Here is a 15,514-nt window from a genome sequence, read left to right as displayed (position 1 = left end):
GATCGTCCTGGTCCTCGTCCGTGGATGAATCCATGTCGCTTGGTTCTCTGTTGGTTAGGGGCCGCCAGGTGTTGTTTCTCTCTGCCAGGATGGAAGGCTGTGCACTTGGTTCCAGAGTGATGAGGGTAGGCCGCAGATGAGGAGTTACACTCGCGTTTTGGATTCGAGACAGTTGGTCGCGAAAAAAAGTTAATTGAACTTTACCGAAACGTCTGCGGTCCCTGTTCGGGCGCCAGTTAAGTAAACGGAACACGTGACATCCTTTTTAAAAGATTTATTCAAGAAACAAACCGGCATAGTAACTGCCCAAAATACAGAAATGAGACAAAGAATCTTAATTACTAGAGCTTATATACTATTTAAATTAGTTGTGCATACTATATTAATCATTGATTAAATAAATGTCAAATTTGAAAGTGTGCAAACTCAATCCGAAATGAAATAAATTTAAATTCAAGGAAGACATCAAATACTATTAAATAATCTTATTAACATAGTCAAAACTATCTTGTTGCTAAGAATTTTTCATAAACGTAATTACTAAAAAATATAAAAGCAATAGTTTACCAATGTCATCAAGTTGATATGTAAATTAAATAATCAATTAACAAAATTTATTTTATAATCCAAATTGGAAAAATTAACTTGAGTAATAAATATTAGGATGTTTAAAATCAAATAAATGTATATTTTTATATAAATAATTTACTTGAGTTTGCTCAAGCCAATTACTGTCGACTATTGTTGATTATTACTATCTTGGCCAGGTGAGAGTTTATGAATGGCACATTATGAGACTACCAGGGTCACAGCTTCACGAAAAAGTACTAATTGGATTATCTGCTTGAGCAAACAGTGACATTTAAAGCATAAACGCCCTATACCATTCTTATGCTATCTTTTCTCTATGGTAATAACTTATCACTCTTATAATCTACTACTTATAATTATTTCAACCTCAATAAGCCTAGTATGTGTCTAATCAAATTGCATTTATCTTGGTAGATTCCAACTAGAGATCAAATGAGAATCATGACCAATCTCCGCGAACAAAAGCAAAGAAAATATCAGGAAATACTTCGGCAAAAACTGGATGAAAAAATGAGTGAGAATTGCCCGGAAAAACGGAAATCAATACCTATGTTGAAGGTAGGAAGTAATTTCTGCTACTGCTCACCTACATCTTCTTATCTTCAAATGCTGTAGTTTCTCCTCTCCATGGCTCGTCCCTTTTTCTTTTTCTAAGTTACTCTTTACTTCATGCGTTGTTAAAACAAATGTTTTTTTTCTAATTTCTGTGTTTTTCCTGATTAATTGAAATTCTTCAAGGGACTCATACCTGCACGCAGGTTTCACACCTATGCAGATATCATCTTAGCATTGTTGTAATATATTGTTATATCCTCAGGTGAATTTGAAATAATGGAATAGTTATATTGTTGGAATATATTGAAATAGGAAATATCTCTTGTTCATTCATACTCTTCTTAATTCTCATTTTTAAATGCTCGTATAGGAGTAAAGTAAAGTATATAAAAAGTAATCGCATTATATAATAAATTCATTTCAACTTGTATTTTAGTACAAACACAAATAAACCTAAAATCATGCAATAGATGGCTTCATAATCAACATGCTTTTCATTTGGTTTTCCTCATTCATTTACAAACTACAAAGTAATTCAAACTTCTCTTACTGTTTCTGTATTTTGATATAAGAGTTTTATCGTAGACTACTCGTGTACTTTTTCAAATACTGTATTGAATAACAACATTAATCTACGTTCTCCGCTCAGGTGAGGGTGATTGATGCACGAGCTTCCAATGAAGACAAGAACTCAACATTGCAGACAGCAATGCTTACTGTTTGGAAGCCCACCGAAGATGTCGAGAATGTCCTGGTTGAAGGCAATACTATTTCATTGTATAGTGTAACGGCTCATGGGAAAAGGTTTGTCCTTATTCTGTTATTCTGTCTTCTTATTATTACTTCAGTTCAAAAATAATTAAACCTACTTTAGATTAAATTTTTGTGGTCACTAATATTAATGCTTGTTTTATTCATTGCTCAATATATTATGATATTCTAGTGTTGATATAGTCATCAACATCATAATAACGCTATCCTCTATTCATGGTTTAAATTGAATCATTACAGTTTTGAATTTACAATTAAAAACATTCATATGTCAATTATTTGCATTTGTTCGACCGTTTCAGTCGATTAACGGCATTGACGCAGGAATTATCTAAACAGTGTGGAAAATGATATTCACTATGGTTAGATTTTATTATGGAGAATGTCATGAGTGAAACTTTAGTATTACCTTAGTAAGATTTGGCGATTGGAGTAACATTCATGACCACTTGACAAGAAACTAAACTCATCAACTAAATATTACACAAGTTAGATTGTCCAAGATCCAAAAGAGCTTTAATTAGATAAGTGTTAAATTATTCAATAAGATACCATCAAATACTAGACATGTAAGTTTAAATACATAATGCAGGAGTGGTTAAAATCCAAATTACTTCCATTCTATTCTCTCCAAGAGAGAGAATAGAATTATGGCATGACGTAATCCTCAATTATTTCTTTTTTTATAAGTTTATTGTTCTTTGAATTCATGTTTGTTTCTCTGATTGCTTCTGTGATGAATATTTAATTTCTTTTCTGTGATAATTTTTTGAAATTTTGATATTATACTGTGATTATACAATACTCTACTCTGTAATACTTTACTTAAATGACAAAGTCAATGTGTTCTTTTTAATACGATGACAAATAAATTCTATTTTATGTTTATATGTTTTAAACGAACAACTGACATTTGATCATAAACCCTTGATACAGTCTATCCAGCAGCGCTGGTCAATGACTTAGCATAAAACTAAAACTTTCTCCGTTTAAACCGAGTATCTGCATACGGGCCTAAGAAAACTGATTTAACATTAGAAATTGAAATTCCTGATTTAAAGTTATTTATATTATTATTATTATTAGCATTACACAATAGTAGATATAACTGATATTTAGAATCGAATCATTGCCAACTAGTCCATCAATTCTTATCATTATTTTATTTGCATTGAAAGTTTTATGGACTCTCAGCCCAAATCGGCTTTCAGAGTTGTATAAAAACATTCTATATAACTGAAAATGTATCATCGTTTGTAAGCTACAAATAAACTTTTCGTTTTTATTGAATATTTATTTTATCAATCTGTATTATTTTATGGCAAATAAATGAATTTGAATTTTAGATTTTAATAGTTATTAAACAAAAATCCAAGTTAAATGCTGTCATTCACTGCTACTGCAAATATTGACAATGGATGTTCGTTTAATAATTAATAATTTATTAATTAGCATTTGGATAAGTGTAGTCTCTTATTTATTTCAATCTCTAGATTTTAATTCACAATTTTATTGATATTGACTTTTGAATTATTCATCAGGTCAGGAGAGCTACAGTTGAGTACTGGACGGCAAACCAAATATTCAGTTGGTGCAAAATCAGAAGCGTTTTCCAGAAAATGCCATTTCTTATGTGATATCTCTCGCAGTCTTAATCCGTTATTTTCGGAAATAAATACTGTTGGCTTAGTGGTTCATGTGGAAAATTCATCAACTTCGGTTGAAACGGCATATCTAACCGATGATCAGAACAACTACCTTGGAGTTCGTTTTTGGGGTGGTATAAAGGTAAGAATCTTGTTCTAGATTACGAATTTAAAATAAGCTCTGACAATCAGCATACATTTTCCAGATCAATTTTGTTTCACTTATATTTTTTCCAAAAGTGTACTGTATATGGTATATTACTGTATATGGTATGACTCACATTGGGATTGGAAAATATAATCATACCTAATGAAGAACAATTTTTTAGTATAATTAGAATATTAATCTCCTATAAAAATTAAGTTTTTCAAACTCATATTATAACTATGCGTACTGCTATAGCTCATTTATAAAAGGCGTTATGAACCTTCAATAAATTGATGCTGGAACAGTCGTGAGCTTGAACCCCGTCAAGCGATTTCTTATTATATTGCAATCATCTCATCTCATTACCCAAGCACCATTCATGTGGGTAACACCATAGAGAAAAGATATCATAAGAAGATATCTCATTGTATAGGGCGTTAATGTAAAAATTTCACTGTTAACTAAAGCCGACAGTTCAAGTAGTTTTTTCGTGTAGCTATTTGCCGCAAGTATTATCTCATACTATGCTGTTCGTACACTCTCACCCAGACAAAACAGTAATAATGACAGTAGTCGATAGTAATCTGATTGAGTTGACAAAAAATCGGTTTTAAATTTTGAACATGAACTACCTATACCATGGGATATCTTCCTATGCTATCCTTTCTCTATGGTATCACCTAGAAAAAACTAGGCACATGGTATCACTATGAAAAATTAATATAAATATATTAATAAATATGATTTTCTATTCATGTTCCTCCTATGAATATTTATCTCATTTTTCTTGTATTCACTTCCTTTCAATGTGAATTACACATTCCGAGATAGTTGACTTTCCACTAAATTTTTTTGCTAATAATGTTCAAAGTGGAAATTAATAATTAAAAGATTAAAAAATAAGATATAAAATAGAAACATAATAGTTGAGGTGTTGATGATGTTTTGCCATTGCGTGTTTCAACTTAATTGCTTACACATGTCCTGTTAACAGCCGATATGCACTCACTATAGTGATGTCCATGTTATATAAGTTAATGCTAGTATTTGATTAACATTTGTGTTGCTATCCTTGTCTATCATTCAGACAAAGCAAATAGCGCTATTCTTTTCAAAGTTGCCAGATTGTTTTAACAATTTATAAATATTATTGATTAACAAAATATCCAATCTAAATAATGAAAATGTATTTTTTTATTATTGAAAAATATTTTTTCCTGAGAAATGTAATATATTTAATTGATTATTTCAAACAAGAATTAACAGTTAATATTACATCATTTACCGATATCAGCTATCCTCTATATCAGGCAGTGACAAGGAAGAGAATAATTGGTAAAGCTGTAAAGAAAAATAAATAAATATAATTTTATTGCCGCTCAACATTACAATAGTTATGGACAACGTCAGAAATTATTGTTTGGCAAACATAGTCAACCTACCTTTATTATATAACATGAAGGGTTAATGTAAAAAACACCAGTCAAAATAACATACACGTAAAATATTACATAGAAGAAATATCAGTCATGAATACTAGAAAAAATAGTATAAATTAGTTCATCTTAAAGAATAACTTGTTGAAATTCGAAAAACTCTTTGACACTATAAAATGGATTTTTAATATTAACCAGCTATGTAGCCTATTTCTGCATAATTGAAATGGAGCTTATATCCACTCATGTGGTAATTTATTAAACATTCTCATTCCAACAACTTCATAGCTATCCTGCGATCTAGTCAGCCTACAGAAAGGCATTTCTATATTTCCGTTACTCCTAGTGCTGTGGGAATGTATTAGCTGATTATTAGGCAAGTTATTTTTCGTATATAAGAGACAAGTAAAAATATACAGGTGTATTACTGTCAGTATACCTATTTAAGCAAATAACGGTTTACAATGAGCCAATCTTTCAGAATTTGTGATTATTCTTATAACTTTTTTTGAATTATCAATATATCTTGAAAATGTGGACTATTCACCCAGAGTAAAAGCCCATACGCGATTATACTCTGGAAAAAGCAAAGTATGCTGATCTGACATAAGACGTGGGGACACAGCCTATCAAATTTATCAGCAAGTATACCACTCTGGATAATTTGGAAGTAATATATTTAATGTGTGGCTCCCATGAAAGTTTGCTGTCAATAAAAACACCTAAAAACTTGACACTACCCAAACGGCTCTCCATAGGTAAACTCTTCAAGCTAAAAATATTTTCTTGAGTTTTATTCTCATTGAGTGAAAAACCATTGGCTCTGAACCACTTTGAAGCCTCAGACAAACTGTTCTTAGCTTCATTCTGGAGGATTTCGAAATTTGAACTTACATTAAAAAAGTTGTATCATCCGCATAAATTATAGAATCAGCATTGCTTATACACAGAGTGGCAGATCATTAATCATCAGTATGAACAGTAATGGTCCCAAAACCGATCCCTGCGGCACCCCACTTTTTATCTCATTAACTTGAGATTTTTCCTTTCCTATGCAAACAATTTGTTTTCGGTCACTGAGGAAAGAGGCGAAAATGTTATTGAATTTGCTACCAACAATGCCATAATGAACCAGTTTATTCAGAAGCACATCGCGATCCACGCAATCGAATCCTTTACTGAGATTGCAAAATGTGGCCAGAGCATATTTTTTATCCTCATAATCCCTGAGTACCTTTTTAATCATGGAGTCAATAGCATTGATGGTAGACGTGTTCTTTCTGAATCCAAATTGTAAATCTGACAGTATGTCATGTTTACTCAAGTAATCACACACTAGAAGATGGATGATAGTTTCTAAAACTTTTGATAGGATCGGTGTGAGAGATATTGGGCGGTACTCTTTCTCATCCTTCTTATAAATGGGCACCACTCTAGATAGTTTCAGCATTTCTGGAAATATCCCTTCTATCAAACATTTATTAATACAATAGGTAAGAGGAATTATATACAATTTATAATATTTTTGAGCATATTTCTTGAAAAGTCATAAATATCTATGGTATCGGAAGATTTCAAACTGTTAACGATATTCAAAACTAGCTCCGGTGTTACTTCAGTGAAAGAAAACTTATCCCTTAGTGGTTCATTCCAACTATGAAAAGTTATAAGCTCTATTGCCGTTTCAGAAGGCCTTACAATACTGTCACAGATCTCATTCACAGATTGAACACAAAAATTATTGAAAACATCTGGCGATATTTTTATAGGCTCCTTCTGTTTGCTTTTTGCAACTGAATTAATCACATTCCATGTTTTTTGCATTTATTATTAAAAGAATGAATACTAGAAACGTTATACTCTCTCTTAGCCTCATTTAAAGCAAACCTATAATTTCTCCTGGCTGTAAAGTACCTTGATTTCATTTCATCTGTTTTACACAGTCTAAATGAACTAACACTTTTCTAAATGAAGTTCCAATTCATTTTTCATACTCGATAGATAAGGAGTGTACCAGGCTTTTCTCTTATTATATTTCTTGCAATTGTATGTATTGGGATTAATCTTGAACTTATGTTTGGGAATATAAGTTTCAAATATATTCAAGAAAGTATTGAAAAATTTATTGAAAACCACATTTGCTGTTTGATGTGTATTATCAATGAGCAGCCTTTCCCAATTGAAACTATTGAGTGCATTTTCGAAATTCTGAAATTTATTCTGCGTTATCGGTCTTGTGATGACCACCTTAGGCCCTTTATTATTTTGATTTGATAACTCCGAACATGACCCATTAATCTTCAACCAAACCAAATCATGATCGGAAAATGCAAAAGGTGTCACATCAGAACAAATTACATCTCTATTTAAATTCCTAAATATATTATCAAGACAGGCAGTCTCTCTTGTGGGCTTACAGTTTGTAAAATTATAGTTGAATTGTCTCAATAGATTTTTAAATTTCTTTACACTACGAATATATTTCGTTGCATCAAAATCCGGATTGATGTCGCCACCCACTACTATACCAAATTTCTTCCACTGAGGATTGAGAAAGAAGTGGAACAAATCCTCCAATTTTCTAAGAAGATTTGAGGATCATCATTGGGAGATCTGTAAAGAGCTACGACAACAATTTTTAAATCTTTGAAATAAACACCCGTTGCTTCAAAATGCAGCTCACTGCACAATGATACCAAATCTAATTTAATACTAGTGTCAGTCAATGCTCTCTTAGTATAAATTGCTACGCCACCATGAATATGTTGCTCCCTATTGAAACTATTTACAAGCTGAAAGTCATCTAATACATTAAAAGGAATTACATCATTGCTACACCAGTGCTCACTCAAACGCAGCAAATCAAACAACTTATCATTAGCAAATTCATTCAGAACAACATGTTTTCCAACAATACCCTGAATATTAAGATAGCCCACTTTGAATGCTGAGGTTTGCCGAATAATAGTATGGCAATGATTAATGTCATTCATAGGCTCACTAACATAATTATTAGGAGATTGATCAATAAATGCAGGCTGACTACATAATTATTCTTAACACATTCAGAACTACGCTTACGTTTTGTCAATGCATTACTGGTAATTTACTGACAAATTTCTAAAAAAGTCCGTATGATACTCAACAGGAATTGGTTGAGATGAATTTTCGTTCTTACAAGCCATTTTTTGAACAAATTCTAAGATTTTATCGCAAACATATTTTTTTCTCAAGGAATTGAGATGTAGACCATTGGAAGTATGAAATCTTCTTCCTACATTCGTGATATTTACAAAGGAGACATTTCTAGAATGTTTACATAAATTATAGCTCTCTCTGTTAGCATACTCTATTTCTTTATTTATAGCGGACCAGTCTGGTAAGTCATATCTGTGAGGCACAGAAAACTATCACATTACGCTCACGACGGTTCTGTAGATCTCGTAGTTTATCGCGAAGAGAAGAGTTGAATTGCTTCCTTCCATTACATGCGATATCATTCGTACCGGCTAAGAACACAAGTACATCGTCGTCGTCCAGTTGACCGCTCTCTTCTGCTACATCCTTGAAGCGAGCTCCAGATTTAACCATACTGGAGAACGTATGGTTATCGTCATTGAAGCTCGATAGAAGATCTTTCCCCACTGCCATCATAACGTGGACCTCACTATAGATCAGTATTTCACCGCTGGTTTAGAAGTAATAATTATTAAGCCATACTCTATTACTTCGAATAAGTAGCATTGTTGTCTATACTTCTCTTGTCTTATTTTGTTGCATGATATTTCTTGCAATTGAATAACTGTGAGTTTACAGTAATGCTTAGTCAAAATCTGTGTTTATTTCAGAAGTATGGTTGGCAATCTTGCGTCTGTGTTGGGTCAGAAATTAGCTGCAGTAATCTGGAATGGCGATCGACCGTTTCCAGGAGTAATGTGCCTTATGTATTTGTGACCGAACTGTCAGTGTTCAGCTCCAACCCCCGTTCCAAATACTTGCAAAATGCTTTGGACCAGTTCAAAAACAGCATCAAACGCATGGTAAGTCGATTTCTAATATTTATTGTAATGTCTGTTTCAGCTATTTCATCCTGCATTTGTAAAATCTTTTTTTTTGCAAATGGTGGTGTCGTTGGTTGTAGTCTGTGCTAGAGTAATGATAAGATAATACGGATGATTATATTGATAATGATATAGAAAAGATTTTAATTAACCTTAACTGAACCTAAACTTAATTAAAATAAACTACTACTCATATTATAATACACCCTGCCTACTCGTGAAGTTGTTTATAAAAAATATGAAAAGCAGGGGGCCTAGAACTGATCCTTGTGGTACTCCATATATATATAAATATATATTCTGCCGTATTTCACTCTCTGGAACTGTATACTCAAATATTACTTCACCTCGATGAAACTAAAATGCACTTAATTTTAATTACGGTAGGTAGCATCTCTATGGGCTAATAGGTTCATCGTCTGCTTGTCAGTCATTGAAGTCTTAGGCCCGGTTGCACAAAAGCCGGTTAAATTTTAATCGTGATTAATTTCACGAGAACCAATCAGAGAAGGCCTTTTTGATAAGACGGTTTCTCTGATTGTTTCTCGTGGAATTGATCACAGTTAAAATTTTACGGCTTTTGTGCAACCGGCACTTAGTCCCAATTCACGCAGAAGTGTCGTGACGCGGATGTGGCGCTGACTTCTTTAACTCTAATATAAAAATATGGTACATGGTACCATATACAGTGCTAACATTCAGTGCATAAACATACATTTCTAACTGAAGTGGCGTGGCAAAACGCCATTTTTGCTTGTATTGGATCATATTCGCCTCTAGACTTCGAGGAGTAAACATCGTGTGCTGTGCGCTCTCTTTGTAATCAGTTTTGTCGGGTCAATAATGATTTGTTCGAAGTGTAATTCGGATGTTCCAGAGCAGGATTTTATAACATGTAAATCTTGTGGCACAAAGTGTCATTTTTTGTGTCAACTGATTAAAGAATCAAATTTTAGAAAAATGTCGGTTGATAATAGAGCGAAGTGGAAGTGCATTGCCTGTAAGACAGGCTCGATTGGGTCGTCGGATAGTGCGGCGTCAACAGATAGTGCGGCGTTATCAGTGCAAGCATTGTCTACTGCCGGCAATGCCGATAACAAACAATCGCTTTCTGTGTTGGATATACAGGCTATTGGACGTGTAGTTAAAGAAATAATAAGTTCTGAACTGTCACCCACATTCAAAGAAGATTTCCAATTAGTGAAACATTCTATAGAATTCATGTCCAATGAGTTCGATTCTTTCAAAAACGATCTACTAAAACATAAGGAAGAAGTTAATAAATTAAATAAGGAAGTCATGACACTTAAACAAGAAAATGAAAAATTGAAAAGCGAAGTGGCGGAAATGCAGGGATATACGCGCAAAGACAGTGTTGTTGTAACGGGTATTCCAGAAACAAAAAGTGAATCGGTGTTTGAACTTTTCAATAAACTTTCTTCTGTTATTAAAAGTCCTGTTGTTTCGAATGGCCTGAGTACTGCACATAGACTACCATCTCGGGGAAAAGAGCAAATCAAGCCGATTGTCTTCAAATTCGTTCGAAGACAAGACAAAGAAGACTGGCTGGCCGATTTCAAACAAGCTGCTAGTGAAGATAATGGAGGTGCGGGGATTTCTACGAAGACGCTGTGTCGGTCTCTTGCTGAAGGTCGTGTGTGCGCTTATCAGCATCTCACCCCCACCACAATGGAACTGTTCAGAGAAACGAAAAAACTTGCGACCCAGAAAGGATATCGGTTTGTTTGGATAAGAGATGGTAAGATTCTTGTAAGAAAGGAGTAAGGTGAGAAGCCTATACAAGTGAAAAATGAGATGGACCTCAAGAAAATCTAGGTTTAAAACAAAAACGGGTTTTTTCTATTCAGCTAATATTTCTATTTAATTTTCAATGGAAATTTGCGATTTAGTAGAGGATCTTGATCTTATAGACAGATGTGAAACAATTAATTTAAAAAATTTAAACGAGATAGCAACGTTTTTTCATTCAATATCGTTAAAAGTTTTTCATTTGAACATAAGAAGTATTAATAAGAACTTCGATGAATTGTGTTTATTTTTATCTAGTGTTGATGCGCAATATGATTTAATAGTTCTCACTGAGACGTGGCTATCACAAGATTCTGGTTTCGAGTTGAACAATTATAATAAGGTTGTGAAACCAACAAAATTTAATAAATCTGATGGAATAGTAATTTATGTTAAACATGGAATAAAATGAGATATTCTGGATATAAATATTGGTAATACTAATTCTTTAAATTTTAAAATAACATATGGAGACGTAGAGTTTTGCTGTACAGCATTGTATAGACCACCTAATGATACCGACGCTTTGGCTTTTTTAGATGATTTGGAGATATTCCTTAGTCAAACAACTTGTTATGAAAACAAAATCTTGATTGGAGATACAAATATTGATATTTTGGGTAATGATCTAACCCAAATAGGTCATAAATACTTGAATATGCTCTTGGAATATGGTTATACTAATTATTTACACGGTTGCACTAGACATTCATTATATCGTGAATCATGTATAGATCATCTGTTTCTCAAATCTAAGATATGTACATTGAACCCAGCTATATACAATTGCTCTATAACAGATCATGAAGCTATTATGGGGCGAATACAGTTTATAAAAAATAGTAGTTTAGAGCCTAATAAGAAGCCTGTACAGTATGATGCATTATTTTTTGACGACCACCTGTTTAAAATTAAAATTAAAGAAGTGTCATGGGATTGAGTCTATTATGAAAAGGATGCTAAAGTAGCTTTTAGCAGATTCTATGATAAAATAGTAGATGTTTTTAATTCGTGTTCATCTTCGAAGCAGAAAAGTAGTAATAGAAAGAAACGATTGAAACCTTGGATAACTAAAGGGTTATTGAAATGTATCAGGAAAAGGAATAATATGTCACTTAGAATAAGGGAGCAGCCGTTTAACACGATTAATGTTCGTTATTATAAGAAATACAACACTATTTTGAAGGCACTGATACGTTCTGCAAAGGAGATTTTCTTTAGAAATGAGTTTGTAAATTGCGGTAAGGACTTGAAAAAGGTGTGGAAAACTATAAATGACGCTACTGATTCCAAATCTCGAGACCAAAATGTTATCCAAGAAATTAATATACCTGATGGTAGAGTAGTAAAATCCACTGAAAGTGAACAAATGGCTGAAGAGTTTAATAAATTTTTCATTGATGTTGGACAGAAAATTTTGAATAGGGTCAAAGAGACAGGTTCAAATTCAAATCATATCCAGTATAAAGACGATAGATCATTTTGTAGGTCGTTTTTCTTTTATCCAGCTACGGCCTGTGAGGTGAGAAATAACATATTGGGGCTTGAAAAAGGTACTGCTCCGGGAGTAGATGGAATCTATTCAAAATGTCTGATAGAATATTCTTCAGCAATATGTGACCCGTTGAAGCATATTATAAATCTTTGCTTCCAACAGGGGTATTTTCCAGATGAAATGAAAATAGCTACAGTTATTCCTCTCTATAAGGGTGGTAGTAGGACTGAACTTGGTAACTATCGTCCTATCTCCCTACTCTCAAGTATATCCAAAGTAATTGAAAAGTGTGTAAAGTCGAGGCTGGTATCCTATTTGGAAAAACACAACATTTTATTCAGTAATCAATATGGATTTCGAAAAGGTATGAGTACATCCGATGCAATTTTTAGAGTAACAAGAGAAATTTTGAGCAAATTAGATAATGGGGACAAATGCTTAGGAATATTTCTGGATTTACAAAAAGCATTTGACACAGTTGACCATAGAATTCTAATGGATAAAATGGAAGCAATAGGAATAAGAGGTATTGCATTGTCATTCTTTGAGTCATATTTAAATTGTAGAAGACAAAAAGTTAGGCTTGATAAAAAGACAAGTGGACTATTAAATGTGAATATTGGAGTTCCACAAGGAACAGTGCTTGGGCCAGTTTTGTTCTTAATATACATAAATGATTTATTAAATATAAATCTAGGGAATTGTTCCTTGTACTCTTTTGCGGATGACACAGTTGCTATAGTTTGGGGGGAAACTTGGCCAATCACCTTCCAGAGAGCTAATAAATGCTTTGATGTTATCAAGTCCTGGTTAAAGAATAGTCTCCTACATTTGAATATTCAAAAAACTAGATTTCTTCCCTTTTCATTGTCGTCCTCTGGATTGCCTCCCAATAATACTGACTGTAAACTAGTATCACATAATATAAATTGTGCCAGTCCATACTACAGCTGTGGATGTCCTACATTAGAGAAAGAAAATGAAATAAAATATTTAGGTGTAGTATTGGATGTACATTTACGGTGGAGCTCGCACATTTCATACATCTGTTCAAAACTTAGAAAATTAATTTATAAATTCGTTCAATTAAGGAATGTCCTTCCTATCTATCAATTAAGAATGGTATTCTTGGCACTGATACAGTCAATTATCTGCTATGGTATTGTATCCTGGGGAAGTTGTGGGAGTTCAATTTTGCAACCTCTCATAATTCTTTATAAAAGAATAATAAAAATATGTTTAAAGAGACCCATAAGATATCCAACCGAAGTATTGTATAGAGAATTTGGCGTTTTTAGTGTTGATACCCTATTTGAAATAAATCTTTTGAAGTTTGTGTATTTAAGACGTTCAGAGTTTCCAGTTATGGATGAACATGTATATTCCACTCGTCGAAATCTTGCTAATAAATTAAAAGAACCCTTCACAAGAAGTAGAGTGGCCTCCTTACATGCTTTTGCTAAGGGACCACGACTTTTCAATAAACTGCAATCAGATATATCAGATGCACCCAGTTACAATTTGTTTAAGAATAGACTTAATCGCTTCTATGAAGAAAAACGTTTAATAGAGGTGTAATATTATTTACATTTTTTTGCTGTCTTCATTCAAATGTAATTTATTGTTAAAGATTCGTAATCCTATCTTGTGAAAAGCACACTGATTATTGTATAAAATTTACTTTATTGTTTGATACCTCAAAATTGTTATTGTATTATAATTAAGTTGACTCAACTAGAGAGCGAGACATCCCTCATCGCAGGTTTAGCCTAAAGAGGGATGCACTATGGTTTTTTTCTGTTACATGCTTAATATTATTATCTATGTTTAATTATTATGCTTAAGGTATGTATTTGTATTACCAATTGTAATGTTCAACCATTATGTTTAATGTATGTATTTGTATTACCAATTATTGTAAAAATGCAGTGAAATAAACGAATTATTATATTTTTATTGACCGAGCGAAGTGAGGTCTAAGATTCAAGTCGACGGTTTTGCATTTCTCTTTATTTATGTTTATATATATGTTCCGCATTTACGGCGAAAGGCGGTAATAGATTTTCATGAAATTTGACAGGTATGTTCATTTTTAAATTGCGTGTCGACGTATATCCAAGGATTTTGAAAATGTTCCATTTTAAGGATAATATAAAAAGAAAAGGAGCCTCCTTCATACGCCAATAATATATTAGAGTAAAAATCAGACTATAGAATTATTCATATAAATCAGCTGTCGAGTGGATTATTGCATGCAATGACGCATGCAATTTAATATCTCAATGTAACTTGGTAAAAAATCAGCTGTCGTGTGGACTATTAATTGCATGCAATTGATAACTCGAAGTAGCATAGTATTTTCTCCTGACTTTTCTCGGCTTTCAACTCGGTAAGCTTTTGATGATAGTAGCATAAGCTGTTCACATAAAATTATTAGCATTGTCGATACAACTACCCAAACAGTTTATACACCGATATCTGGACGGCACGACAGGACAGGACAGAATTTACTCTGATGAACAGTATTAGAGGAGACTGTGTTTTATAACTGCGCGAGGTTTACTTTTCACAGAACTACTAGTATAGGAGTGGCGTGGAAGTGGTAAAAAGTCAGTTCTGTGTGAATTGGGCCTTAGATTGCAGGTAATAATAATCTTATGGCTTTTATTGTTGGGGAGTTCCTGACGGAAGTTCCACCTCGCCTGAATATATCATTTGAGCCGCCAATGTGCCTTACGACTGTCATACTTCAGCCGGGACCGACAGTTTAACGTGCCCATCTGATATTGCAGGTATAGATTGTGTCTATTGAGTTGAGGCAAGCTTTTTGCCCCAAGGATCGAGTTAGATTGTCTATCGAAAATAAAATAATTAGAAAATCTATATTCAGAGAAAATATAGTTGAAGGAAAATGTTATGTGCATTACGGGATCAAATCACAGTTTCTCCCTCAGGGAAATTGTCAAATTGGAAGATAAAAGTTACGTTACGTATTTTTTTTT

The 15,514-nt window shown here is 33.1% G+C and overlaps 1 protein-coding gene across 1 annotated transcript in view; it reads left to right on the top strand.

Annotated features, from left to right (window-relative positions):
* Nucleotides 1-15,514, top strand: part of LOC111055817 (breast cancer type 2 susceptibility protein homolog) — a 37,039-nt gene that overhangs the window by 20,780 nt on the left and 745 nt on the right. The window contains exons 7-8 of the mRNA XM_039430964.1: nucleotides 3,459-3,705; nucleotides 8,996-9,187. Coding sequence (XP_039286898.1) covers nucleotides 3,459-3,705; nucleotides 8,996-9,187 — 439 coding nt within the window. The remainder of the gene's footprint in view (nucleotides 1-3,458; nucleotides 3,706-8,995; nucleotides 9,188-15,514) is intronic.

Source organism: Nilaparvata lugens, chromosome 6 (assembly GCF_014356525.2).
Source record: "Nilaparvata lugens isolate BPH chromosome 6, ASM1435652v1, whole genome shotgun sequence".
Lineage (NCBI taxonomy): Eukaryota > Metazoa > Arthropoda > Insecta > Hemiptera > Delphacidae > Nilaparvata > Nilaparvata lugens.
The sequence above is the reverse complement of the archived record's forward strand: the minus strand, read 5'-3'. Positions and strand labels throughout refer to the sequence as shown.